This window comes from Ciconia boyciana, chromosome 20 (assembly GCF_034638445.1).
Source record: "Ciconia boyciana chromosome 20, ASM3463844v1, whole genome shotgun sequence".
Taxonomy (NCBI): Eukaryota; Metazoa; Chordata; class Aves; order Ciconiiformes; family Ciconiidae; genus Ciconia; species Ciconia boyciana.
This window is the reverse complement of record NC_132953.1, coordinates 6,856,216-6,883,447: the sequence shown is the minus strand read 5'-3', so window position 1 is coordinate 6,883,447 and position 27,232 is coordinate 6,856,216. Positions and strand designations below refer to the sequence as shown.

Here is a 27,232-nt window from a genome sequence, read left to right as displayed (position 1 = left end):
ACTTTCTGCTGTTTCCAGCCTACCGCATTTGACTGTTCAGCTCTGAACTGACCTTAAGGCACTCTTTGCCAAATTACCCTCACTTTCTCCTGCCACATCAGTCACAGTTGTCCTTCAAATATGTGAGGGTAGTAAGTATTAGAGCTGTTGAAAATGAGAATCAGAGAGTAAGTTGCTTAATGAGTTACTGAGGGTCCTTCCACCCAAAACTACAGCCTTGTTCAAACACACATCCCCATCTCTCTTTTGCCCCACTTCCCTCCTCCTCCTCCTTATCCTCATTCTTCCTACCATACACATTTTTCAAGCCCCAACCAACTAGGTCACTCATTTGTATGCTTAACAACATTATCTGGCTTAATCAAGTGGAGTTTCAGCATGCAAACTGCACAAGGTCTCAGCTGTTTCCTTCAGACAGGAAGGGAGTGGGCGCAGCGGGGGCAGACCAAGGATTGAATTCTCAGTACAAGGCAAAGACTGAAGAAAACTCTCTAGTTGTTCTGAAGAAAAACATGAGACTGAGTTAACAATCTAGAAGACAGAATGAAATCAAATCACTCCCTTCAATATAGACTGTCAGCACCAATCTTGGCATGAATATGCTTTACTCCGCCTGTGCAGTGAGAATCTTGACTGACTCGTAAGCTTTAAAGTTCATTCATCTGCCTTTAACCAATCAGAACTTTAATTTACAGGTAGTCCAGCAATTTCATCCTTGAGGTTTTGTTTGGTTTGGGTTTTTGTTTGTTTGTTTGTTTTGTTTTTGATGTGCACTACTACTAACTGTGTAGAAAAGAAATACTAACTGCCCTTTCAACACCTTCCAGCAAACTGCTAAATTCCTAGCATGTCAGCTAAATAGGGTCTGCTTGTTTTTCATAGCTTTTGAGCTTCTACCTCACTTTTTAAGCACGCTAATAAGTACAGTCTGTCTGAAACAAGAGTTTCCAGCAGCATTTTAATGCTATTTAGTTACTTTTCCCTAGTGCCCTACCCAGCATTGAAACAGTGCTGTTTTAATATTACTGTAATTTGATCTCCATTTCATTTAATAAAAAACGTTCAGAGAGATATTTTAACCCCCTCCCTTTCCAACCGCTAGCAAACTCCTTACGCCTTTATTTCTCCAAAGGCTGAGCTGGATGGACAAATGAGCAGTAAGCAAGCCCAAAGCAGGTTTGGAAGGGAAATCTGCATTGTGAAAAGCATTGCCCCAGGGATCTGAATGGTCTCTTGCTTTAGTTTAAAATGGGAATCCTACTTTCTGGTTTCAGAAAGCTTTTTCTATCCACTGCTTTTCTCACCTGGCAATCCTGTTACCCTGATACAAAAAGCCAACATTCCCTGTAAACAGTCAGACAAGGATTTGTCATGTAGCATTCCTAACAGTGTACTGCTAATGCTGTACATACTGCAACATGAACTACAGTACAGGTATGTACATGGCAAAAACTAAGCTTTGGATGGGTAACCAATTGTGATAATGGCTTCAAGCAAGCAAGTTGTCAGGGTTACTCAGGCACATTAAAGGATGCAGCACTGTTGCATTAATTGGAAGCAGAAAACAGTGGTAAAGCTTATGACTGCTGTACCTGGGATGACAGTAGGCTGAGCAGAAGTTCGGAAAGCATAGTGAGCTGGTTTGGACTTCCCTTGCTGGTTTTCAGCTATCACATAAACCTCATACTCCGCATTCCAGTCCAGGGACTTGAGCATGACGTGGTCACTGCCAGACGGAAGTCTGATCTCTGGTTTCCATTCTGAGGAATGCTTCTGCAGAGCAGTGAGATGACAGGCAGGGATGCAAAACACACAGCACAACATTAGTAGCCAGCTTTGAGAACACTGTAACGGCTAACTAACAAATTGAAAAGTGGGGAGGTTTCTACACAAGCACACGCTCCTCAGCTAATTCAGGGGTGCAAAACATGATGTGCTGTTGGCTCTAAGTGGAGAGGACAAGAGATACCAAAGCAGCCTCTTTCCTGCTGAGAATCCTGTTTTCTGCAGTGTTACCACACCTCAGTTCTTCCTCTCATCTTTGCCACATCACTAGACTACTTCCATTTCAGAGGGGAAAAGCTGCAACTTCTGTATGTTTCTGCCCTGCAAAGCACTTTAAGAGTGTTCCTTCTTGTCTTAGTACATCAAATTTAAATCACCTGAGAGACAGAGATTTACCTCTTAACATGGGTCTGGCCTAGCTTGCCACTACCATTCTATTCTGCACCACTTAAGAGAAATTTTAAAAGGTGCTTTTAACTAGTAACTTTCATAATTCCTACTCCGGTTTCAGGGAATCCAGATGTACATTTCGCCCAGATGAATTTGAAAAACCCACTGCCAAGGTACCTTGAGACAGTCTTAGGCAGTTTTCTGGGACTGGAGTGTGCTAACAGACTTTTCTGTCTTTGCTGGAATTTATGGCTTTGTGATACTGGATTGTCCTTTTGACATTCCAAAGACTCTCCCCATTCTAATAAGCTGTAAGTAACCTAAAATGCACAAAATGATGGTGGTAACGAATACTCTTGGGATTTCTAGACTGAAGTGCAAAGTTTGCTCTGTGACTTTACTCTAAGGATTGTTCATTTGTAGCACATAAAGGAAAGATTACTAATAGCCAATATGGAAGTAGTTCAGCACCACATCTGCCAGACTCAGTCACTGAGTAATTGTCCTGCTTTCTTAATAGCTGGAAAGCTTCCATATTTCAGGTCAAGCAAACTGGTACAGCTGAGCTGCTCCCAGGTATATTAAGACTGAGAAAGTGTGCAGACAACAGAAGAAAGTTTCAATAACTTCTAGCAATTTTTCTGCTGCCCTGAAGAGCTTCATATTCTCATTGACCCTCTCTCAAGGTCCTATTCCTCAAGGATGTGCTAAGCAATCTCTCTGACTAGGTTTTCTCCCCCCCCCCTTCATTTTCCCATCGGGGGAGGGGATATCAAATACCACCTAACACAAAACAAGGGCCACATTCAGCTTACAACAATACTAGCTGGTCATCACATAGATGTTCTTTCCCAAGACTAGGGCTAGATGTTTTGCTCAGAGAATCATGTATTCTGTAGTCCTGGGTAATTCACAATGAGAGCTGATTAAGTTAGGCCTAAAGGGAAACTGCTTCCAATAGGATCTCTCACTTTATCTGTGTCTATATTGACTACATTGAAGGCTTTATTCAATAATCTGCAGAATAATTTGGCACTCATTACTCAATCAAATATGGCAGTTTCAATGACCAACGGAAAGTTATGATTAGATACATGTCTGAAGGTGGGCAATGCTCTACACTATGAACCTCTGGTCCCCAACTATTTAAGTTGTTGCTGGCAATCCCATCTCAGAACTATATGAAATTAAATAATACTAAATGCATGTAATTACCATATGCTCACAGTTCTACAGAAGACAGCATGGAGGAATAATCTTTCACAGTCAAAGTGAAGGGAAAAAAAAAAGAGACAAGGATTTTGTATGTTGCTTCTGTGCATGTCATGTCTCATACCCTATACGCTTCCACCATACCTGCTTAGCATGTATTCCTGTACTGGCCCACCTAGAAGATCTTAGCTTCAGGGTTGTCTGCCTGCATAGTGAAGCCCGAGTACTGAACAGCTAAATACAAATCAGGCTTGAGCGTCAGTCATACTTACAGCTTTGTATTTGATCAGATAATGTCTAATTGGGGAGCCACCATCATCCTGCTTGATAACATTCACTTTAATGGAGTTTCCATCTTCTCCCATCTGACCTTCCAGTTTGGGTGCGCTGGGTTCCCCTGAAACAATGGTAGGTTTATGTTTAATTGTAAAAAAATTCATGAGGGAAAAAGTACCCATCAAAATCAGAAAAATACTTCAGTATACTCAGCTGCTAGGGTATCAGCATCACTGTGACCCAGACACAGAGGACACTGTGTGTCTAGGGTACAAATATTTGCAAGACCCAAGTATTTCTTGCATTTGGTAGTTTGTTTTCACTGATACAAGTTACCATTTTTGTGTGTGCCGGAATGGAGTCAGAGGCTGAGTGAAAAAGACCCCACCCTTCCCCAAGAATATCCTAGAGCAATGACCAGTTCCTCACTATTTTTGTTGTAAAACACTGATGTGACACACCTGGAAAATGTCAAGATAGGGTATGTGGCAAACAGGCAGGCTGCTCCTGTGAAAGGTAGATGTAAAGAGCATCATTGAAAAGGGACATTATGCTTGTCATACAGACCTGTGTTTGCACTTTGAATGTTGTTTAGGTTTTATAGTTGCTGGACCAGAGACTCACTGGTGTGCTTACTTAAATGAGTGTGGAAAAAATGGTACTGAATCACAATAGCACATCTTTTCACTCAGCTTGCACTGGTGTTAACTAATTGCAACGAATACAGGCTGGAGAGAAATAGACCCCTTCACCCTTCTGTAATAACCTTTTTTAAAAGAAAAAGCTATCACTTCCCCATTTGAACCCCTGACATCAGTAGAAAACTGAAATATCATTTGCCTCTGCAGGGCACACTGATTTACAACCCCACCCTTTCACACCCATGTCTCTACAACTACTTTTTCTAGCCAATTCCTCCATAACCTGCACACACAATCTGCAGAGGATGGTTCCTCAATCTCAACTCAAGTACTTCCTTCTTGCACCTTTACTATAACACCTCTGCTAACAAAAGTCAATTCCACAGATTGTCCAATTACATATTTACACACCACCACCCCCCACCCTGCCTTCAGAAATACTGCAGCAAATTGTTCAAGAGACATGCTTTCTCCTTCCCTGTTCATATTACCCTAAGGATCAATTGTTTCCAAAGTGCTCTGACAGCCTGTGAATTTACTATGCAAGAGGCATTATTACCTATTTATTTGTTCTTGTGGAAAGAGAAACCCATCAACCAAACAACCCCCTGTCCCCAACAACTTAAGTATCAAATTAGCAAAAGAACTTACAGGATAAAAGAGCCCTGGTCTCTCTTTTCAAAAGTGACATAGACCACAAGAGAGCTCAGATCCTGCTAACTTTCTGTAGGTGCCTGGATACTTGCTTTGCTCCATTTTACTTAAAGGCAAGAAAGGCTTAGGTTCGTCTATGCCAATGCTCATCTGAGATTGGAGTTGGAGCTATTGTTTCTACAGCCCTGAAATGCCCCAAGAGTTTAAATGCTAGTCAAAGTCAGTAAGACTTGACAAAATTTATCATAAATCTTGCTGAAGCTTACTAGGTCATTTTACAGTACTTACTGACTTCTTTAGTATCAGCTCTGTGATATAGTCTAAGTGCTTAAGCCATGAATTCTGGGTCTTAAGAACTTCTGACCATTTTAACTGCTATTCTCTGGAAGCTATTCTGCCCAATTTCTTTATGGGTAACTTCAGCAAAACCAACACGGCAATTATTTGTAAGTTAAAACTTACAAATCAGCTACAGTTGGCAATTCCAGCAAACTCCTGAGATTAATTACACTCTGCTGGCTGGTCTCATTACAAGGTCCTAATTCTTACAGGTATTTTATATAACAATTAAAGTGGTTGAATGTTAAAAAGCAAAAAAATTCCTACACCTCCATTTAACCAATTATGCATATTTTATGCATTTTGGAAGTATTTTTATTTAGTCATCTGAGTGGCGAACAGCTCATTTAGAGCTGACTACAGGAAATTTATATACAGAGAATACAACAGACAATGCACATCCTGTGTTTTGCTGTGCACCTTGAATCTAAATACATTTCCCAAATGTTTTCAGCCCCAAGCGTTTGCACAGGTTTGCTAATGCTGAGCACAAGCTTTACTGTTCTAGTTCAAAGTGACCTGCAGTTCTGCTAAAGCACCTCTGTCTTTACTTGCAGTGCCACTTGTGGTTTGGACAATGGGCTTTCTTGAACACATGCTCACAGATGCACTAACGTGTGATGAAATACAATTAAAAGATGATCCAGTTCTGAATGTATCCCAAAGAGAACAATACCAAAACTCTGAAACGGTGACATTTGTGACTTAAGAGCCTGAATGTAACCAAATGAGAACAAAACAAGGACACTGAAGTAACATTTGTGACTTTTTAAAAGCTCAGCCTGTTGCCTAGAGTAAAGCTTTTAGTAAAATGCAACAGAACTAAGCCTTTTTAAAAGTGAAAGGAAATAATAACCCAGTAGTTGTATTAAGATAAACTTTGAAAGATAACATCAGTCATGGGAATTTACAGGACCTTCTTTCAACCCAAAAAACATTCTCAGTTCTAAATCTATTCTGTCTGGATTTGTATTCAGCTGCTAATGGAGAGCACATGCATTTCTGACTGGCCAGAGAAAGGTTAATCTTCGAGTATCTTTCAAAGTTGATCTTCAGAAGTAATTTGAAGCCCTTCCTTCACCCCCTTCCTCTCCAAAGAAAGAATTGAAGCACGTTTGTTTTGTGAAACATCAGTGAGAAAACTGCAAGACCTAGACTGAAACAGTATTTCAAGATTAATTCGATTTTCTTGCAGGCTAACACATGCTCTGTCTAACATACCAACTGTTCCAAGAAGGTAATTACAATCCATGGATCCACAGAGCTCTTTGATGTGAGATACATACATTTGTGTTTCACAACATAGTAACTCCTCTTAAAGATAAAAAGAGGGAATGCTCCTTTTCCCCATGTTACATTTTTCTTTTCCAAATCCTTGCCTCTGCCTACATCCCCATTACAAGACTCCCACAATATGAGCTGGACACTAAAGAGATGTATTCCACCCTGTGACAGGTTCCTTAGTGACTGTACATTAAAAACACAAAGGTAATGCTCTCAAGGTGACCATGGAGCTGCCCTTGCATGAAACTCTAGTGCGGTTTGAAGCAGATGGCACACAGGAACAGGTTTTCCTGTTTATGTTACAAGAGGTGCTATGCACTCCTCTGGAGTTCTCCTGGTTCACATAGTATAGGGCCATTCAGGTCTTGAAAAAGGACAAGAGAATTCAGTGTTTAACCAATGACCACATTTACAATCTACTGTATAGACAAAAGGGTGGATTTTTACCTTTACTGCCAGCTAACTGAGGCTGCATATTTGAAAAGCCCTTCCTAGCCCATGTTTCTGCTGGAATTACAAATGCTGAAAGCATTCATAATGCATACAACACATTGCAGATAGAAAATTAAATGGGAACAAGCAAGTTCTAGATGAGCAGAAGTACCTCACCTAGGCATACTGAAAAGATCAGATTAACCAAGCAATTATATTTTTTTCTTTCCCCAATCCTAAAAGAAAAATATCGCTGCAAAGGTTACTGGTTTTGACTATTGAGTTGATTTGAGTTGAAGAAGCTATTACTGCAATAATTGTGTCATGACTATTAGCCAATAATTAAATGAAACCAGAAGCAAATGTCTTGTTCTATCATTTTTTCACACAAGAAACTAGCTCCCAGTAACAACTGGGGGTGGGGCATTCATGGCTACTTATTTTGCTGGACACTGAGCCACTTGATGCTGCTGAAACCTCTGTGAGCGGCAATGCTTAACTGTTGCTGTATTTGTGGTAGACTTGATGAATGGCTTCACTGATAACTAGACAGTACAAGATCAACATTTCCTTGGTACTCTTTCCCATCCTTACCTCAGAGAGATAATTAGTAATAAGTAAAGAGATCTTGAAGTGATAGGGAAACACTGTACTTATAGAATTTGACCTCTTAGCTAACACAGGCTAGAAATTTTTTCCAGTGATTGAGCACCAAGACTAAAATGTGAAGGAACATCCTTTGGAAAGATGCTTATTCTTGATAGATTTTAAATGTCAGAGATGCTGCTGTACTTTATACACAGCCATTCCAATGATTAATTATGCTCTCTGCTGAAACTTTTCTTCACTTTGAATTGTCTAGTTTCTAGCTCCCAACTCCTTCCTTCCCCAATAGTTTAAATGCACTTCTGCTCTGAGAAACGTTCTCTTCAAATAGGAGAATATGGACCACTCCTAATGGCTGAAACCCAACAGGTATAGCAGCGCAAGCCCTGGTCAAGAATACTTTAGTTTTCTCTCCATAAATACACAGCATTTAATTTATCTTAAGCAGGCAGATGTAATCCAGATACAGGGCTGTAAAATTAAAAATGGGTTAGTGTGTAGTATCAAACAAAGGAGGAAGAAGTTTAGTGGGAAAAATTTAGTCCAGCAGAATCAGCATCCCTATAATGAGTCAAAGTGTCAGTAGCTGAAGAGAAAAGGTGGTCATCAGAAGGTTAGAGAAGAAACTCATGCTCACGGAACATGCATCGTCCCTACAGGATAGGGGCTGAAAAGCAAAAGTGCATTACAAAGGTGTGCTACATGCCTGGGGATCTCCCATTTACACTGAGCTGACCGGCGATATTGCAGAAATCTGCCTATTCCACCCATAAAATATGGGATCCTTAAAGAATCCCCCTTGTGATGCTGCTACTTAGCTTACTGAGAGCAGACAGCTCCAAGCATGCCAGACTTCTGCTGTATAATCATTTTACAAACACTTATCTGCTTAGAATTCACTCTGCTGCAGAAGGAGGGATGCAGGATCTTACACTTTCACACTATGGTGAGACAATGCTGAGTGATTATGTCTGAGCCAGATGGCACCTCATTCAGCCCAGCAGTGAGCATCCAATAATGCAAGTGGAGCCCCTTGGAGGGCAGAAGACAAGTAACTTAAATTTTCACCCCTATGCTTTACTCTCCTTAAGAAATGGGATGGACTTTGCTCAAAGATTTAAAGTTTACAGGTTTCAGCCACTCTGCATACTTTGTTAGAACTTGACCACTTCCACGGATTTAAACTTCACCCATAGGACACTCTTCAGCAAAGGAAAAAAGTAAACCCAATAGGTGCTTTACCTATGAGAAAAGCAATAAACATGCATGGCACACTGCTTGCTTCTTGCAATTTAAACTATATTTGAGCAAACCTTCTCTGGAGCTGAATTCAAGAGAGCTCATGAAGTCCTATATTTTGAAAGGTAACTCATCCACCCCGTGAAGGCTCTTCCAAAGGCACCATTGCCCAGAAATGACAAGCTGTGAATTAGATAGCCTTCAGTCTCTTTAGTGCCTTTTAGAAAACTAGGTCTATTTCTGCTCTCACATCTTCTGTGGCTCTGGGGACCTACTTTTTCTTTCCATTAACGCTTCTTTCTTTATTTTTACAACCACAAAGAGCTGCACAAGAAAACCCCCAACCAGACTCAAGGTCTTCATCACTCATCTGTCTAGATCCCTCCCCACATTCGTTACGGCTGGCTTCTCACGAAACAATGATGACATCAGGAAAATATCCTGCTGCATTGGTTTGCCTAATGTCAGATTTTAGGCCAGAAACATCTTGCTGGCCTGTTTGAGACACAAGACACTGGGACTAGATGGCCTTGCACCTCCTGTCTTTCTAGGAAGCAGCACAATCATTTTGCTGCTTTCCATGAGGGCTACTCAGTTGCTGCACTGTACTGGATTACAGTGCAGGTCCCAGGAGTCATCTAAGTGTTACTGCATGGTCTTTCTTTTCCAGCAACCAAGTTTGTAACTTTCAGAAAGGAAGAAGCCAATGCTTTGCTCTGGTAAGAATACAGGACAGTACATGCATGAAGTGAAGCATTATTTATGATGGCACTGCCCTGTCAGGGTACACATCACTGGTAATCCAGTGTTAAACTCAGCAATCCATTCTTTGGGCTTCATATGTAACTCATAATGAATCTGACCAACTGTACTTGAAATAAGGAACTATTCTTCAGGCTCCTGAAGCCTGAATCACTGCTTGCTGGCTCCTACACGTGAGGGTAGCTGAGGAGACTGCTCTGAGCCATTACATTTTCAAATTATTTTTTATCCACTCCTGCTAAGCCATCAGCACCAATAATCTCTTGCGACAGGGAAGTAGTAAATGTTTCCTGGTATCCTTTCATGGTTGTTTAATTTATATTCAAAGTGCTTCCTTGATCTAATACTAGTCTGATCTAGTTGGATTTCAGAAGCAGCTAAGTGTTTTTAATTAGCTGGTTTTCAGGGAGTGCCACGAGCACCAGGACTGGATGCAGCTGTAGTGAAAACTTGAGGTGGGGAGCAAATATGAAAAAGCAGCACAAACTTTTCCTTAGTCACAGGGCACTGAATGCACATGACCCCAGAACTGATAGCAGTGCAGATGACAGAGACCTTTTATCACATCTCTTCTCTGCTCCCATCAAATGTGTTCCTTCTGCCCACCTTTGAAAAGCAGCTCAAATTGGTTACCACACAACTGTAGCACTTTAGACTATAAGCTTAAATCCTTGCCCAGCTGGCATGGAAGAAAGATCCTGCATCCTTGCTGTGCTTAGAGAATACAACTGCAATCTATGGTAATTTCTGCAACACTTGAACAAGGAAGCAGCTGATTTCTGCAATCTTTGACCATCATGTAAATAGGACTAGATTGTGACCTACAGTGTCACAATTTGAAACAAACATCAGCCATACCGATGGAAAATCTCCACGAGTGGTAAATATACATGGGTGAGAAAGAATAGGTAGGGAGTCTTCAGAATGCACACAAGAGAAGCATACATCAACAATCAAAAATAAGGAACAAAAACAGAAGAACATGCAAAAACGAGACAACCAAGTCTTCAATCCTCCTGGATTTCGACCAGAGAGGGAAGAGGGGCTGCTTCCATGCATGCAGTCATGTGGGAAGGTTACTGGTGTTAGTTTTGTTTTCCTGGCAAACCCCAGCCTAAATCCTTTCATGGTGGTGGTCCAAGACAATAAGGTGAGTTCAGAATTCACAGATTGAAAAAAGCCAATTGCTTCCTAGTTTTCAAAGTTATTTGTTTAATTGGGGAAGCAGAAAAGCAGGATTTCCCCCCCTCCCCCCCTTTAGATTATGCAGAGAGTATTAAGTGAAGTTGTAAAAATCACAATGTTGCATAAATTGTTTTCACTACCACACACTTTACTTGGAGACTCCATAAGCTGCAAGGGTCAATCATTTGCTTCTTGATTTCATGGAGATCACCAGCTACTGTTAACTGTTGCTGGTAAATGAGTTCAGATTAAACCCCTTGCCAGACACTGAGATACTGTGTGGGAGGAATGAGGTGCTCTGGCAAGAAGGATGCAATAGTATTTCTGTTGGAAATTGTGTGAAGTCTAGCTCCCATCATGTTCTCTGTGCGTGCCTATATATACACTACTTTATAAAAACATAGTTCCCACTCGAGCTGTGTTTAAGTTTTACTCATGATAGAACAATTTCTTTCTTAAATCATCATGTGACATGCTTACCAATAACTAAATTTCAGAGATAGGGAATTTCGGATCCTTTTGATAGGCTACTAAATATGTGTAGTGTGAATGTGTGTGTGTATATGTATCTATATAAATGTATACTGCATAGGGTCAAAATGTTGCTAAAGCAACGGAAGATACGGTGTTCACGTTATCTGAGCATCTTACCCACCACCTCCCATCAACTAGCAGTCTGTAGTTGGCACACTGGTACCCTGAAAGGCAAAAGGATTTTTGCCATTGGTGTTAATGACAGAGAAAGTTTTAGAACCTTACTAGGATACTGACTGTTGGATTCTGATAGTGAAAGAAGCAAATGACTGAGCCACAAGATTTTTGTCTTGGTTTTTTCTTTTTTTTTTTTTTCCCCTCCAAGTTTTTTCAAGCTCAGTGTGGAAGACTGAAGCTGAGTTCTTCACATGCAGACAGTGGTGAGCGACTTCTCCAAAAGGCTTGTAGAAGGATTTTGGAGTGATGGAATTTGGAGATCCCTGGTCACTGACCAGAGGGGAATCCTCACCCCAACTCTATGCAACCAATCAGAACAAAGTATTTTACCTTCTGTTCACCAGCGTGGACGACATCATCAGCACCATGCAAGCCACATGACAAAGTCACATGATACGCACGCACATGATTGGTTGAAAGGAAAGTGGAGGAGGTCACATGGAAAATACAAAAAAATTAAAAAACTGATGTAAACAATGGGCAAGGGAAAAATCAACAACAGAATTACAGACTAAATAAAATAGAAACAAAATTAAATTAGCCAGCATATATCAGAAACACTGGGGAGACACTAAAATCGCCTGGAAATATAAGAATATTAAACCATAGAAAGCACTGAGTTATGACCTTGTGAGTGTTAGGCACAGCCGCATCACTGCTTATTAATACCAAATCAAAGAAGAAACAAAAATTATTGTAGAGTGTGCGCCAGAACTTGGACAGCTGAAGGAATCCACAAGACTGTTGGATACAAGACTGTTGGAAAGAAAAAGGGAATACATTGTTATTCAGAAACAGTCCAAGCAGCAGAGGTGAAATGGTCAAAATCATAGGCCACGCAGTTCAGTGAAGACAAACCTTGGCATTTCATATTGATGTATTCTCCCCTCTGCAGAAATAAACGTCTTCCTAAATACCAACAACAATAACAACTGAAAAAAGAGAAAAACCTACTATGTGTATACATTTCCAAGGACAGAGCTTTTGATCAAAGAGCTGCAACCAGAATTTGGCCAGACTGACGGTTATCACTCAGAGTGCACAAGCTCCACCCAACACATTCAGCCTAAAGATTCAAGGAATGGCATGAGTCATGTACAATCAATTACACTGATGATTTCATGTGTGCAAGGGGTTTTTCTGTCAACAAGGAGAGGAATGAAGTGCTCCGCACTGGAAATTAGTTACAAAGATGGCATGAGGAAGACAGCTACTGCTGAAAGAAATGAAAAAGTGCGCAGACTGTATGACAGGGAAATGAGAAGAAAAAAAAAAAAATCAGCTGTGGGACTGGAGGACACCACTAACTCAATGCTCTGTTTCCCTTCCTAAATTACTATCTACTTTACAATTTGCATTTTTCATGATCGTTCCTCTGTCTCATCTTAATGAGGCTACTTCACAGTGCTCTGGTACTTCTCTGTTAATTTGGTGTAAAGAGAATTAAACTCTTAATCTTTTGGGTGCTTGTATCTGACAAGATTAAGGGCATACCATTACTGAGGAAATAACTGATGGTACAAAATGTAAAATCAATTTGTTACATCTGAGCTTTCAATCCATTGTCTCTAGTTATAAACATAGACTCATGGAACTCTACGCAGGTGCATCATGAAGTAGGGAAGTTTAGGAGTCACTGTGAGATTGCCTGGAAAAGCATCCAGTGTCTTCTGCTCATGAGGAAACATATTTCCAAATCCCCAGGAAGCCTAATATAACATGAGATTTAAAAACAGGCAAGAGAGGTTGCCTTTGAGATCAATTCCTCCCGAGAGAAAGCTTTAGTTAAAGATCAAGGGCAAAATTAACAGTATAGATATAACTGAAAGCTACTTTGGATGAGGCTTCTAAGACACAGAAGACATTTGGAAATACTGCCTTTAGCTTAAAACCTTGAAATTCATCCTATTGTAATGGGTAGAAGTCAAGTAGTCAGAACACTGATTGTCTTGGAGCTTGCAAGGGAAGGAGGCCCTGGTACACACAGGCTTCTATTCACAGGCAATACTTAAGTGAATCTGAAAACACAGGGCTTTCATAGTCAGCTCTGTCTCTCTCAGGACTACTAGACCAAGTAACCTGATAAAAATGTCTTTTATAATTACTGTTATTATCAGGGCTTGTTAAGAGATACAGACCATTGACCAGCGTACTTGCAGATCATATTTTTAAAAAGCATGAAAAGGAGAGATACAGTTTTGTCTGTTCTGTGAAAATGCTTTGCCCTAACTCCATAGCTAACTAGATCTTAGATTAGAGTTGTCTCTGAACATTAAATTCCTTTGGAGACAGGGACCTCAGCATTGTTTGCCTTGAGGCACTGCAACAGTAGCTCTTGGATTCTGGTTGGACACAGGCAGTGGCAGAGAATATATACATCTGTACTTACATCCTGGTAAGTCTGGAATGAGTGAAAGGGAAAGGAAAAAGAAAAGGAGTGTGAAAGACAAATGAGTTAATGAACAGCTGCTATCAAACTTTCACTTTTTATGTAAATAGGCTTCACACACTCACACATCTATCATCTTATAACAAATACTTGGTGGCCAGGCCCATTTCTTGGGGAAAGAAATTCCAAAGCAAAGAGAGTCACCAGCTCCTTGGGATGCCCATGTGACCTTTTTCCCAAGACTGCAACCTATTTTGAATTGGCTGGATGCACTGTGCAAGATAACACAGATTTTATAGGAAAAAAAAAAAAACACTTGGCTTTCCACCTGCATGTCTCTTGCTCAGTGTCCTCCACCTCCCTCATCCTGCAATTTTTGAATCTGTTAGCCAGAATTTAGTAAATATGACAAAAGTTCCTACAGATTCTGGAAAACCAGGAGACTAGATAGAAGAAAGATCCAAATTAGTACCTCAACTGAAAAAAAAACCCCAAAGTTTTTCAAGTGACCCTTAACATTGATAGGCAAAACAGATTCCACAGTGGAGAGAGCTGCAAGAAAAAACTTCATTACTGCCACTGATACAGAACTATTTATCCGAGCAACCTAAGAGGATTAAGTCAAAGGAGATACATGTTCTTAAACCTCTTACGTGACTATAGACATCTCCCATATGTTACTGATCACATAAAGTAAAAGACTCACTAAAGTCAGTGAAGAAACTCTCTTCAGCTTCATTAGGTTTCAGCTAGATCCATTGTTCATTTTCCTGGCTTCATGATGCTACACAGCAGCTCTCAATTTCTAATTGCTCTTGGTTTCATTCATCCAACCACTGAGGTTAGGTTAGGGCACAAGATCATTCAGCAGCATCATCGATAATTAAATGATGCAAAGTTATAAGAGCATCTGCCTTGTGCCAATGCCCTTTTATGCTGTTGAATATAGCATATTCATATGCTGCAGAACAACTTAGCATACAAACCAAATGTGTCTATTTGCATAATTGAATATGTACACAAATAATAATGAGGCAGTGAGAGGTCAGATCTGCTTCTGTTCAGTGTAAGAGCCTGAACTTCAAAAAGAAACTTTTACCCTTAAAAATCCCAACATCACCCCCCCCCCCCCCAAACAAACACCCCCCACCCCACCCCCCAGACAAAAAACAGTGTGGAAAATGTTTATCATGAACTATCTCTTAGTATCTTTTCTGGGTAAAAAGACCCATTCTTTTTAAGGAACAAAGAATGTTCTGCAAAACATTAACACAACATTTTCCCTCACAAGTGAAGCTATCTCCTAGCCCCACATATGAACAGCCATAATGGAGTCTCTGCCTCCTAAGAAATAAAATAAAAGATTATTAGTAGACCTGCTGGTTGCCACCTTTCCCCTGACCTTCACCCTCTCCACCCCACCCTCCAAGTCTGATTCGAATTAGAAGTTCTCTTCAGCAATACAGAACCACTACCACTTCAGATGCATCAGGAATTATGGTTTGACATGTTGTATACATGAAAAATACTGCAAGGAGGAAAGCATTCGTTGTGGTCACCGGCAGATAAAAACTTTTCATGCAATGTGTAAGACCATGGAATGTGGCAGTCGTAAATGCATTGATAATTTTCTTCTTTAAATTCCTTTGACAGTTCTAGACTAGCTGTACTATCCCCTCCCTCCATCCCAAACCCCAAAATAATCACATACTTCGTGCTTTTAGTATCTTCCATTTAGAAGTGATGAACCATTTCTAACCCACTACAAGTAAACACACGGGTCTTTATCTTAAAGACCATATTCACAGAAACACGTATGTTTTATTATTGCAAATCAAAAGAAAAACATTTGGCTTTGTAGAAATGATTAGTTGTTCAACACACACATATGCACCATGTAAACCTATGTCTTCCTTAAGTGTTGTTCTTTGTCTTCCAGGACTGTGTTGCAAATATTTGCTTGCCTTTCATATTGGCATGTGATTGGCTACAAATCTCCTACAAGTAGGGATTAAAATCACACATTTGATACATCCAATCAGTATCAGGAAGGTGTGTCACTGAACTCTTAACAGCTAGTCTAAACCAGACATTTCAAAATGGTTCTTTTACGCACCAATCAACTAATGCAAGTTTTAGCTGCTTTTCCTTAGACTACTCAGATCCAGCATGGAAGCATCTGCTTACCTGACCCAGACTCACTAGGAATGGCTATCTAACCAACAAGGTACTGAGCAAGAACTGAGGGAATCTGAATCCAATTCCCATTTCAGATACGGACTTCTTGTGAAGTCTTAGACCTCTTAATGTAGGCAGGACATCAGTGGTAAGATGGGGCAACGCTCCCTCTCCCCACAGTTCTCTCTCCTGTAAGATATTCTACCTCCTCATTTGCATCTTCTTTCAACATCCAACATCCATACTTGTATAATATTAACTGTATCTCCCTAAATTCACAGAAAATAGAGCTAGGCAGGGTAGCAAGAAGATTATTTAGTCCACGTCCCTTTTGTGAAGCTAGCTTTAACACTAAAATTACTAATGGAAAACATGAAAGGAAAACATTCATTTTGGAAATGATCATTTAAATGTCTTTTTCCCCCCCCTCTCTCTCCCCCCTCCATGTTTCTTCTAAATCCTTTATTTCCTTTTTTTTCCACATGCTCGGTAGCACAACAGGAAGAGGAGGAAGAGTGGTACCATGCTGGGTTCTTAACAGCTACATGCTCACACAACACATTAATGCCAGATTATTGGTTAACAGACATCAAAATAATGCGGTACAGCACTTTAATTCCCTCCGTAGAAGGGCTACAGCATAACAAATAGCACTCCGGACCAGAAAGGGGAGCAGTTCCCATCTACTCACTTGGTTGCTCTAAGCTTTCGGATTCAGCAAGAGGCTGAGTTGCTATGGAAACATGAAGGATAGATAGGACATGTAAAGGTGAAGCATACCATCTAAATAAGTCATAAGAGGCAGGGGTGATAGAAAGGAAAGAGAGGAGGTCTAATGAGGAGAGGCTGAGAATGATAATGCATCCTTACAGCAGATGTGTATTACCTGAAGAGGCTGCAAAAATTGTGCTCTGCTGCTGCTGTTTTCCAACCCCTCTCCACAGGGACAGTTGTGCTGCCAGGTGCAGGCCCCTCCAGGTGACAGGGAAGCCAGCCTGCACTGCATGGTTCCTGCAGCAAGCTATGGCTCCAAGGGTCCCTACTGATGCTTTTTCATCCTGAAGAGTTTTGAAGCTCTGAATCCAGTTTCAGAGACAGCTACAGCATTTTTGCCTACTTCTGGCCCAAATAGCAACGTAGGTTCACATGTTGCTAGCCCATTAAGTACTGGAATTTCTGGGAGGACCTCTAGAGCAGCACCCCATTGCTAGCTTTTGCCCAACAATAGAAGACAAAGGAGCAAGGACTAATGAGAACTTACCCTCCTGATACGCTGTTCTTTCTCACCTCCATGCACTAAAGCCAGAGAGTACAGGCAGAGAGGAGGAAAAAAGATCTAACAGCCCAACAAGGTGTGAGCACCCTTGAGAACTAAGGCAGTTTTGAGAGAAGCTAACAGACTGAAAGCCCCTTGGGAATGCTGCTGAGCACTCCACTCCCAAGAGAAAAGGCAGACTGTACAAGCGCTGAATACAAGGATTACCAGGACAGAATGACAAAGAAGAATGTGTCTACTTCCAAAAGTCATGGGAAGAATGCAGCATGAGACACATGAGCTGTGAGGGATTTCTCTACTATTCTATGTAATATCTTTAAAAACAAAAGAACTGTCACTCTCATGTCTTCATGACCGGGCAGAGAACTACAGCTACAGAGAGGGGTAAATCAGACTTCTTAAGACGCTGGAGAGCAGCCCCGTGGAAAGAAATCTGGGGGTTTGGGTTGATGGCAAGTTGAATATGAGTCAGTGTGCCCTGGCAGCCAAAGCCCTGGGGTGCATCAAGCACAGCATAGCCAGCTGGTCGAGGGGGGTGATTGTCCTGCTCTACAGTGCACTGGTGCAGCCCCACCTTGAGTACTGTGTGAAGTTTTGGGCGCCTCCACATAAGGAGGAGATCAAACTGTTAAGAGTGTGTCCAGAGAAGGGTGACCAAGATGGTGAAAGGCCTCGAGGGCAAGACTTATGAGGAGCAGCTGAGGTCACTTGGCTTGTTCAGCTTGGAGAAGAGAAGGCTGAGGGGTGACCTCATCACAGCCTACAGCTTCCTCAAGGGAGGCAGTGGAGGAGCAGGTGCTGATCTCCTCTCTCTGGTGACCAGTGATAGGACATGAGGAAATGGAATGAAGCTGCATTAGGGGAAGTTCAGATGGGACATTAGGAAAAGGTTCTTTACCAAGATGGTGGTCAGTCACTGGAACAGGCTCCCCAGGGAAGTGGTCATGGCACCATGCCTGTCAGAGTTCAAGAAGCGTCTGGATGACGCTCTTAGTCAAATGATTTAGTTTTAGGTAGTCCTGCAAGGAGCAGGGAGTTGGACTCGATGATCCTTATGGGTCCCTTCCAACTCACCATATTCTATGATTCTATGAATTCCTTTTCCTCCCATGGTGATATCAGTGCTGCTGGTGTGAGGGGAGAACAGAATAGACCCTCATGTGGTTTGCAGCCTAAATCTGATTATGCAGATTTTTAAAAAATGATGAAGCAGGATATAAAGAAATTAGTTTTCTTCCACAGCTCCAGAAAGTGTCTTAGTAACAGGCTTAGGGAAGCGCAAGCCATTCCCTGCTGATCACTTGAGTATCTTCCGCTCTACTTAGCTGAGAAACTAAACTCTGTTTGCTGTGGTAAATTGATTTCAGGAAATTTAGCTTCACACCACAAAAGCTAAACATATCCCATAAGATGTCCCCAAGAATGGAACACAAACTGATCAGAAATCTTAATGGCAACAACCAGCTTTCACGTGGGTAGGGCTTCACTCTACATCTTTCTCTTGATCTCCCTCCTTCCATGAGTCCAGCATACCTGGGAGCTGTCTGTGGCTTTTCTCTGTCCTGGAAATCAAACTTATGCTTATCTGTAGTTCCTCTACCTGAAGATGCAGTTTACACTCAGGGGAAAAAAAAAAAAAAAAAAAATAATAATAAAAAAAATATATATACACACACACACACAGAGAAAAGAAAGAAAACACCCAAGGATGTTAGGCAGGCTGCACCACACTCAGTGAGGAGATGCATGCAGAGCAAAGTGGAACGAAGGCAACAGCCTCTTCTACCATACTCACTCTCTGCTAAACGGGAGGTGGGTGCAGCAGTACTTGCTAAATAAAAAGAAAGGAAGGTGAGGAGGGGAGTTGATTCCTGATAAATACTGCCAAAAGATGGAAAATTAAAAAACAAATTGGTAAGATTTTGTCAGATTAAGCCTCTCTGGACACAGAGTGCAAGCAAAGTAAGTGCACTTTGCCAGACCTGTATTTTGGATCCTCTGAGTTCTTGCTTTAAACCAACTTTCTCAGACCACAGGGTCACTGAGCACACATCACTGTTCACCAACATTCCCAGGAGTTCAAACCAATGCCATTTAAGGCCAGCAGAGATGCTGGCCAGCACTGTGTGTATGGCAGCAAATATTGTTTTGACCACTGTTTTGGTGAAGGCCATTGCTAACTATCCTATTGCCACCTTAGGACCTGGTGGAATTTGGGGATTATTTATTTTAGTGTTATTTTGTTGGCTTGTTTGGGTTTTTTGTTGTTGGGTTTTGTTTTTTTTTTTTTGTTTTTTTTTTTACATTAAGATATTTTGATATCAAAACCAAACACACCATACAAACACACACTCTCATGGTTGAACACACATTTGGGTCCCACCTGCACCACAGCAAGAAACAGGTGGGGCTCAAAAAGAAACTGTTCACAAGGTCTGTGTGCAGCCTTTGTTTGTCTTCAGATTTATAAGGAAAAGGAAATGCAGAAAAACAGCGAATTGTTGGGATGAAAGTACAAACCCAGGTTAAGTTAGATATCCTCCCAACCCCACAATTCTCATCTATGCTAGTATAGTACATCATTATCACTAATTACTTGGGCATTCATGTGCCTCTAAGATAGACACTACTTTTTGCTTATTGAGGAAAATTTAAAAAAATCAAAATAACTACAGACTTATCCCAGCAGGCATTAAAAAATGGTGTCAGTTTTTACATTCAAGTAGAAACTTTAAGTAATAGGGCAAGGAAAACTAGTTGCTTTGGCTAGTCTGAAAATACAGCCTTGTCTGGTGTCAAAACACACTTTTTATATTATTTTCTGTAAAATTTCTGAAACATTTCTGTAATCTTCAAACCACATCAGACTAGGGGACACCCAGCTTTTTCCTGATTTTGACTTTGCCCACAAACAGGTAATATTGTGTGACTGGAATTCCAGCACAGATGATAAAAGGCATTTCTGTTGTGTCAACAATCTCTTCACCATTGCTGCAAGCCAGTTCATGAACCGAGATGGGCTTTGAGAACCCCAGAGAGAGAGAAAGAATTAGAGAACCAAATGCTCAGAAGGATCTCAGCTGCAAAGCATAAACGTGCTTGAAAGAGCATCAGTAGAATTTAATTTGTAAATGAAAAAAAAATGTTGTAGCCCACAAAGAAGGAAAAAAGAAATGGAACTTACCCTACAAAGGAGCAGAGTTAGGGACTACAGACTGATAGATAGCCAACTGCCACATTAAAAAAAACAAAAAAAAGGCAAAAAACTACTACAAGCGTGATTTAATGTTCTTCAAAGCCACGTACCTGTCCCCAAGTGATGAGCAAGAGGCTTGGCAGACAGATCTGTCGATGTGGCTGAAACAAAGCTTTTAATGTTCTTTTTCCTCTCTTCTTAATTGGATCTTTTCCCTTTTCCTGTGGTACTGATCTGCAGAGACTGAATACCTAAGCCCTTATCTCCCTTGTGTATCGTTGACTACATCCAATTCAGAAGGGCCTACCAAATCATTTGCCTGATAGCTATAATACTAACCATGATTAACTTCATATGAGGGATATATTACTTCTACTGAAATTAACAGGCTCCAAACAATTTTAGGCAATGGACTGCAGATATGGTCTGGAAACATGTCTCCCAGTTGAGTCTTTGTAACTACTGCAATTTGCAGTTCTGTCTAGCCATCTGTCCATTCATTCATCCATCTTGACTACCAATCCATTCATCCTGCCAGTGGTCCACTAAGTCCAAGCTTTTGTATAATACAATCTTTAAGGAAAAATAGCACAAGCCTGATTAAAATCCTGTAATTAGGGTAAAAAAACCCCACAACTTTCCTTTTTTTACTTCAGCTTCAGAAATCTCAAAGAATGCGACAGCAGCTTCATAAAGCTTGCCCATGCAATTTTGAGAATAACAACAGTTCACAATAAGGACGTATACTTTAATAAACAGAATAATGCTCACTTGGATAAAGAGGTTTCTTTTAGCTGCCATTGATTAACTCTGATTCGAAAGGCACAAAGCTATGGAGCATACAATGTTTCACTGAACCCAACTGACAACTAAACATATCCATCAAGTCCCTCTAACTCATTTCACATTGGGAAGGGGGCAACATGCATTTTTTATTTAGTATGAGGTTTATTTATTTATTTGGAGTATACAATCTACACAAGTGCTGGAAGACTGTCCAAAGACTACTAATGGTAAAAAGTATTAGTGAGAAGAGGCAAAAAATGTCAATTTTTTCTTGAAATCTTTGCTTTCAAAATTGTGAAGGTATTAAAAATTCAAGAGTTTTTGGTTGGATCTTAATTGGTCTAAACCAGATATGCAATTTAGCTAAAACTTTCTCCTGTTTTTTTTTTTTTTCTGAATTATCTACATGTCATTAAAATTTGAAATTTTTAATCTATTCATAAACATGAAGGCTTCTGCTACTCCACTCTGTAATCAACAAGCTAACTATTATTATTAGACAATCACTAAGTTAACTATTTGAATTGCATGCTTTACAATAAAGACATAGATGTTAATGCCTAATTCTGTTCTAAAAAGAGCAGTATTACCCATAGTAGGGTGGCTATTCTAGTGTCAGTCTTGTTAGGAAATGGACAGTACCAGTTACTTAATCTCTAAAGACCCTGAGAGCAAAAAGGTACTAGATTAAAAGCTAATGTTACGTATGTTAGAGGAACACTCTAGGAACATAAAGAGAGAGTGAAAGAATGCAGAGAGGCACTTACTTGAGTGAGGGATGCCTGCAGTTTTTCCATGGATGGAACACAGACAAAAAGAAAAGACAGAGATAGGGGAAAAAAAAAATGCAGAAGAGGTGAGAAGAGGAGATAGAGAACATGGAGCTGGAAAATCAAAATACCACCAGCTGTCTCAAAACCAACCCTAGGGAGTGGAGTAGGTCACAGGAGTTATCACAACAGACTGGACATCAATTGTGAGGGCTGGCTTACTGCACTGAGCCTGGGATTTCCAAGCTACAACGCACCTGTACTGTCCCATACTGCCCAGCAATTCTGGTGAGGCAGAAGTTGGCATACAAAATCAAGACCATGCACAGCTCACAGGGCCTCAAAGCATGCACACACATAGGCTAGGAATATTGCTAGCTCTGGATTCAGGAGAAGGTCCTGCATAGTGGTGTCAGAAGAGCTATGAAATAGGTACACAAGTATGGGTGCGATGGTGGGAAGAACGATAGGCTGTAGATCTAAATGCAAGGGGAATGGGAAAGAACCCTAGGGGTTGTAGGCAGTTGAATACAGATCCTAATACTTAGATGAGGCTGTGCACAAGAATAAGAGACCACCTCTCCCCTGCCTGCTTTTGTCACATCTCTCCTACCCACTTTACACTTTTTTTTCCTCTTTCTCTCCTTCCTGTCTTGAAAACTCTCTGGTTTTTAATTCTTGCCTCTTTTGTTCCTGGTTGAAACAGGAAGGAAAGTGCTAGGCCACAGCAGGGCATCCTGCCATTGGAGTGGAAGATTACTCAAGTAAAGCAGATAAGAGGTTGTGGAAATCACCTTACGTGCTGCATGGGCATCTTAAAGCAGTGATTTGCAGAAAAGAGAAATCCCCCTCCCTCTCTCTCCTTCCACAGTGCATGGCCAGTCCGATGCTGAGCCTCTTAATTTCTGATTTGCAAAAAACCTGCCCTGTGACAATGACATTACATTCTCTATGACCAATGCCCTTCTCAACTTGCTGCTTTTTCTTATTAAAACTCTCCATTGCATAGCCCCTTCTCTTTGACAATACAAAGTTTATACTAGTAACCCAGGGCACAAATTAGTGCAAATAAAATAGTTCCTTTGCCTCCTACCTTCAAAGAAGATTTTTAATTAATAATGAAATTCACTACAATCAAAAAGCACAACAAAAACAAAGGGTGCAGCAAGGTCTGTAAGAGAAGAAGGTGTCATCCATGCATGGCAGAGATTCCCTGGAAAGATGCAAGGAAAGAGAACCAGAGAAGCAGAGGGAGGTCTCAGTTTTACTTACGAACTGGTTGTGTCTTGAAGTCGGACGGCAGGCTAATCTCACCCACGCCTTTGCCATTGACCGCAGACAGTCTCACAGAGTAGGTTGTTTCAGGTTTCAGGCCAGTGATAGTAATTGTGCCCTCCACATTTGCTGTTGCAGAAACAGGGGAAGAAAAGCAAAGAAAGGCTCAGGCTTTAAGTCAACAATAAATGCCATGTTTCTATCGTATATTTTTGCCACACTCACCCCATGTAATGGAGCCCTCTTCTGGGCCCAGCCTCACATAAACAGTGCAGACAAAGAGAAAGGTCAGAGCTACCACCTCTGTGTCAAACAGCTGATTAGAGGTGTATTGCCACAGCCTCTCTCGAGGGGATGTAGCGGAGTTTGTGGTAGACACCAGAGGGCATCAGCCCTTGGCCTGAGCCAAGGAGCTCCCTGAATAATGCTCTTCAAGATCACTGTCATGTGGGGCTCTGACTGTAGTAGACATACCACCTAGAACTGCTCATCGGTTGAGCTGCATAATCCAACTGAAAGCAAAGCCCTTAGCAGGAGAGAAACCCATGTCTTTCCTTTAACAATCTATAAGGAGGTCAGACACAATGTAAGAGATGGAAAGAACCTGCTGTGGGGTCATCATGATATGAAGAAAGAAATAAGCTCTATTCTTCCTGCACAGACACAAAGGGAGAAATGAGAAAAATAAACCTGACTCTAGCTATGATCACATCACTCCAGTGGGGACCTAAAAGAAGAATTTCAGTTCCAGCCAGGATTGGTGGTGGAAGGTTCAGCTCTGATATTTCAGAGCTCTCCTCTTCATAGTCCTCCCAAATCAAAATTCCTTTGGTTTACTGGACTTAAGGATACGTTTTAAGCAGTGTGTATTCCTATAGATTGCTATAGCAAGACAGGGTGTAATGGGAGCTAGACTTGCTTCTGGAATAGGAGGATTTATGTTCCAAGGGGAACTGAAGGGTAACCAAAAGGGGCTGACAGACAAGGCTTGAAAAGCCTTCTGTAGGAAGCACACAGTCACTCCCCAGTCAGCAAGTGAAACCTCAGTTCAATACCAGGCACAGGGTTCTTCACCTTACTCAGACAGGATGGTGCAAACAAGGAAGGGATACAGAGATGAACGTGGTGCTACAACACACACTCTGTAGGTGGAGAAGGCTGGTGCCCTGTCACACACGTAGAGCTATCAGCACAGTGGGGCCCTCATTTCCAACTGAAAATTCAAGGTGTCACTGCAAAGCAAATGTTTAAGAACTCATCTAGGGCATTAATATAGGAGCTGAAATTGCAAAGCTATGGAACCCTCCACTCTGGCTTTCCCCTAAAGGAAAGAAAGTCTTTTGAGATGCAGGTGGGGGAGGTAACATCTTGTTTTATCATCCTACCTTCTTTTGCATCATACAACCTCGAATGCCATTCTCCCTCGCCCAGTGCCCTCCACTCTGCTTTGTACTTGAGGATGGGCACCCCGCCAGTAGCTTCAGGCTCATCAAACTCCACCTGGGCAGTACTGGAATAGGGCTCCACTCTGTCAATGGAAGGAGAGGACGGAGTATCTGGAGGAGGAAGGGAAAACAACCAGTGATACAGAAGACAGTGCAAACAAGCTCCAGTGGCAAAGAAAACAGAAGACTGGGAATATCAAACACACCCTTGTCATGGCTTCACAAAGGAGAGGAGAAGGGTAGGCCTGAGGCTCCCCTCAGGAGGGGAAGGCTGTTAAGAGGGCCTTCCTAATTCTTAACAGAATGTTAATTAGACAGTGCAGAGACCTTCATCTTGTCTCTCCTCTAAGAGGCTGGAGACTTACAGTACCTTCTTCAAAAGAGGACAACCAGAGCAGAGTAGCATGAGCATCCTGGATGCTATTCTGTCCCTACAGTCTCTTCCATAGGGCACTCCAATACATAGCTTGACCATTCCTAAATCTGTCTCTACGCCAGCCCTGAGAGGACACCAGAGGTCCTTCCAGTCTGTCATGCAGTCAGACACCGGGCCTCTTTGGTTGGCACACAGCGCTCTGAGGTTTCTTGCACTACCTGTACTATTAGGGATATTTTGCCAATTTTGAGAAGCACACATGCACACATATGCACACATGCAATGCCTGTCAGAAATCAAAGATCACAGCTCTGTCAAAGTGTACTGGAAGCACAGAAAAGAATGAGACCCTTCAGAAACAAGGAAACAGAGATACTGAGGATCTTGTTATCTACAACCCATTCCAATGCAAAAATCTATGAACAGTCTCTCAAAGTAGAAGCTGGCTCTCCTGCTACCCCACCAACACAAACTAGAAAAGAAAGGTCACTGTCACCTCAGCTCAAGGGCTGCATATGCATGTCCTTATCTCCCTGCCTGGGATGCTCACCTGCCTGCACAAGAATGAACTCTGAGGACTCCTGGCCAATGCGGTTCACAGCAGTGCAGTTATAGTTCCCAAAGTCATTTTCAGAGTCTGGTGTCACCTGTGGAAGGAATGAAGGCTCATGCTTGGATCAGAAAACCCTTTTCACTCTGTGAATGCACTCTGCATTTACTGGGGAGAGAAGCTACAATAAAGTACATGTGCTAATACTCTGAGGGCTGTCCACAGAGGGGAGAACTGCAGTGGGCAGAAAGTGAAAGGCAACGGGGGTGGTGTCTTCTATTACCTGATTTTCTTCGCATTTATGTGCCAGAAACACCACACAACTTCTTGTCTACCAATGGGGTGCCCTGACAAAAGACTTAACTCCTTCAACATCAGGAACATAAATTATTCGATAGCACTCAGCCTTCCTGGCTGCATATGCCTTCTCCCCTCCTTGCTTTTCCTCACCTCCAGGTAGCTTGCTGATGGAGTGTTGTAGATCTTGATATTGCTGTAGTTTGAGCTGGGAAGCAGCTGTCCATCCCGGAACCAGGAGATGACAGCACTGGGGTAAGCAAATACCTCACAGGTGATGTTCACTTGATTCCCTTCCCAGGTATAGACAGCCACAGGGCCCTGAAGCTTGGGGGCGTCTGAAAGACAGACACATTTGTGAAGACAATTTGAGCCGGAAAATCTCCTAAAGTAACCCAGTCAGCCTCAGTTTAATGATCCCTTGGCTGGGGTCCAATTTCATGTGGGGATGGGAATTTAACATACAAAATGGGAACTGTCTTCTCATCTAGGGGGACGGGTGGTGTCTTTGGCTGAAAGATGTAAGGAGGAAACCTACTCAGTCCCAAAGGCTGCTCCTAACGCAGTGTGGGAGGAGGAGCAGACAGCATGCTACGCATCTAGGGAAGTGCATACTAGGAAGTTCTAGGGAAGAACTCTGATGCACCCAACAAATGGGACTGCAGCAGATTGATGGCCCATAATCTTCCCAAGGTGCAAAGAGTATCCCAGCTGGAGACAGCTAGAGCAAACATTTAATGTATGCACACAGCAACACGTCTCCAACAAAATTATTTCAGACTGAGTTGCTTCCCATGCCCTCTACCAAAACACCACACATTTCCCTAGCCGCAGATGCCTCAGTCTCATCACAGGAAAAGGAAATCAAAACGGTCCTCCCTCTAAACACATGAACACCCTCCCTGCCCCATCCTCCACTTCTTACATTGCACTTCAAGGTACATGGCTTGGGAGTCCTGCCCGATGGTGTTGCTGGCTGTACATACATATTCTCCGGCATCTGTGTACTGAATTTCTTTGAGAGTCAGGGACGACACCCGGGCATGGCTACGTACTACAATGCGCCCATCCAGGGTCTGGCAGGAAAGGAAAAGAGAGTTAGAGGCTGAGCTCTGAGCCTGTTGTGCCCTAATGGGATGGGAACAAATGCAAGTCTACCTCACACCAACCCTCCAGTG

At 41.8% G+C, this 27,232-nt stretch overlaps 1 protein-coding gene across 4 annotated transcripts in view; it reads right to left on the bottom strand.

Annotated features, from left to right (window-relative positions):
• Positions 1–27,232, bottom strand: part of NCAM1 (neural cell adhesion molecule 1) — a 157,244-nt gene that overhangs the window by 20,773 nt on the left and 109,239 nt on the right. For all 4 annotated transcript variants that reach the window (XM_072884835.1, XM_072884837.1, XM_072884838.1 and 1 more), the window contains exons 9-15: positions 26,980–27,130; positions 26,208–26,392; positions 25,758–25,854; positions 24,772–24,942; positions 23,384–23,515; positions 3,660–3,784; positions 1,593–1,773 (exon numbers count right to left, since the gene is read on the bottom strand). In XM_072884835.1, the coding sequence (XP_072740936.1) occupies positions 1,593–1,773; positions 3,660–3,784; positions 23,384–23,515; positions 24,772–24,942; positions 25,758–25,854; positions 26,208–26,392; positions 26,980–27,130 (1,042 nt within the window). The remainder of the gene's footprint in view (positions 1–1,592; positions 1,774–3,659; positions 3,785–23,383; positions 23,516–24,771; positions 24,943–25,757; positions 25,855–26,207; positions 26,393–26,979; positions 27,131–27,232) is intronic.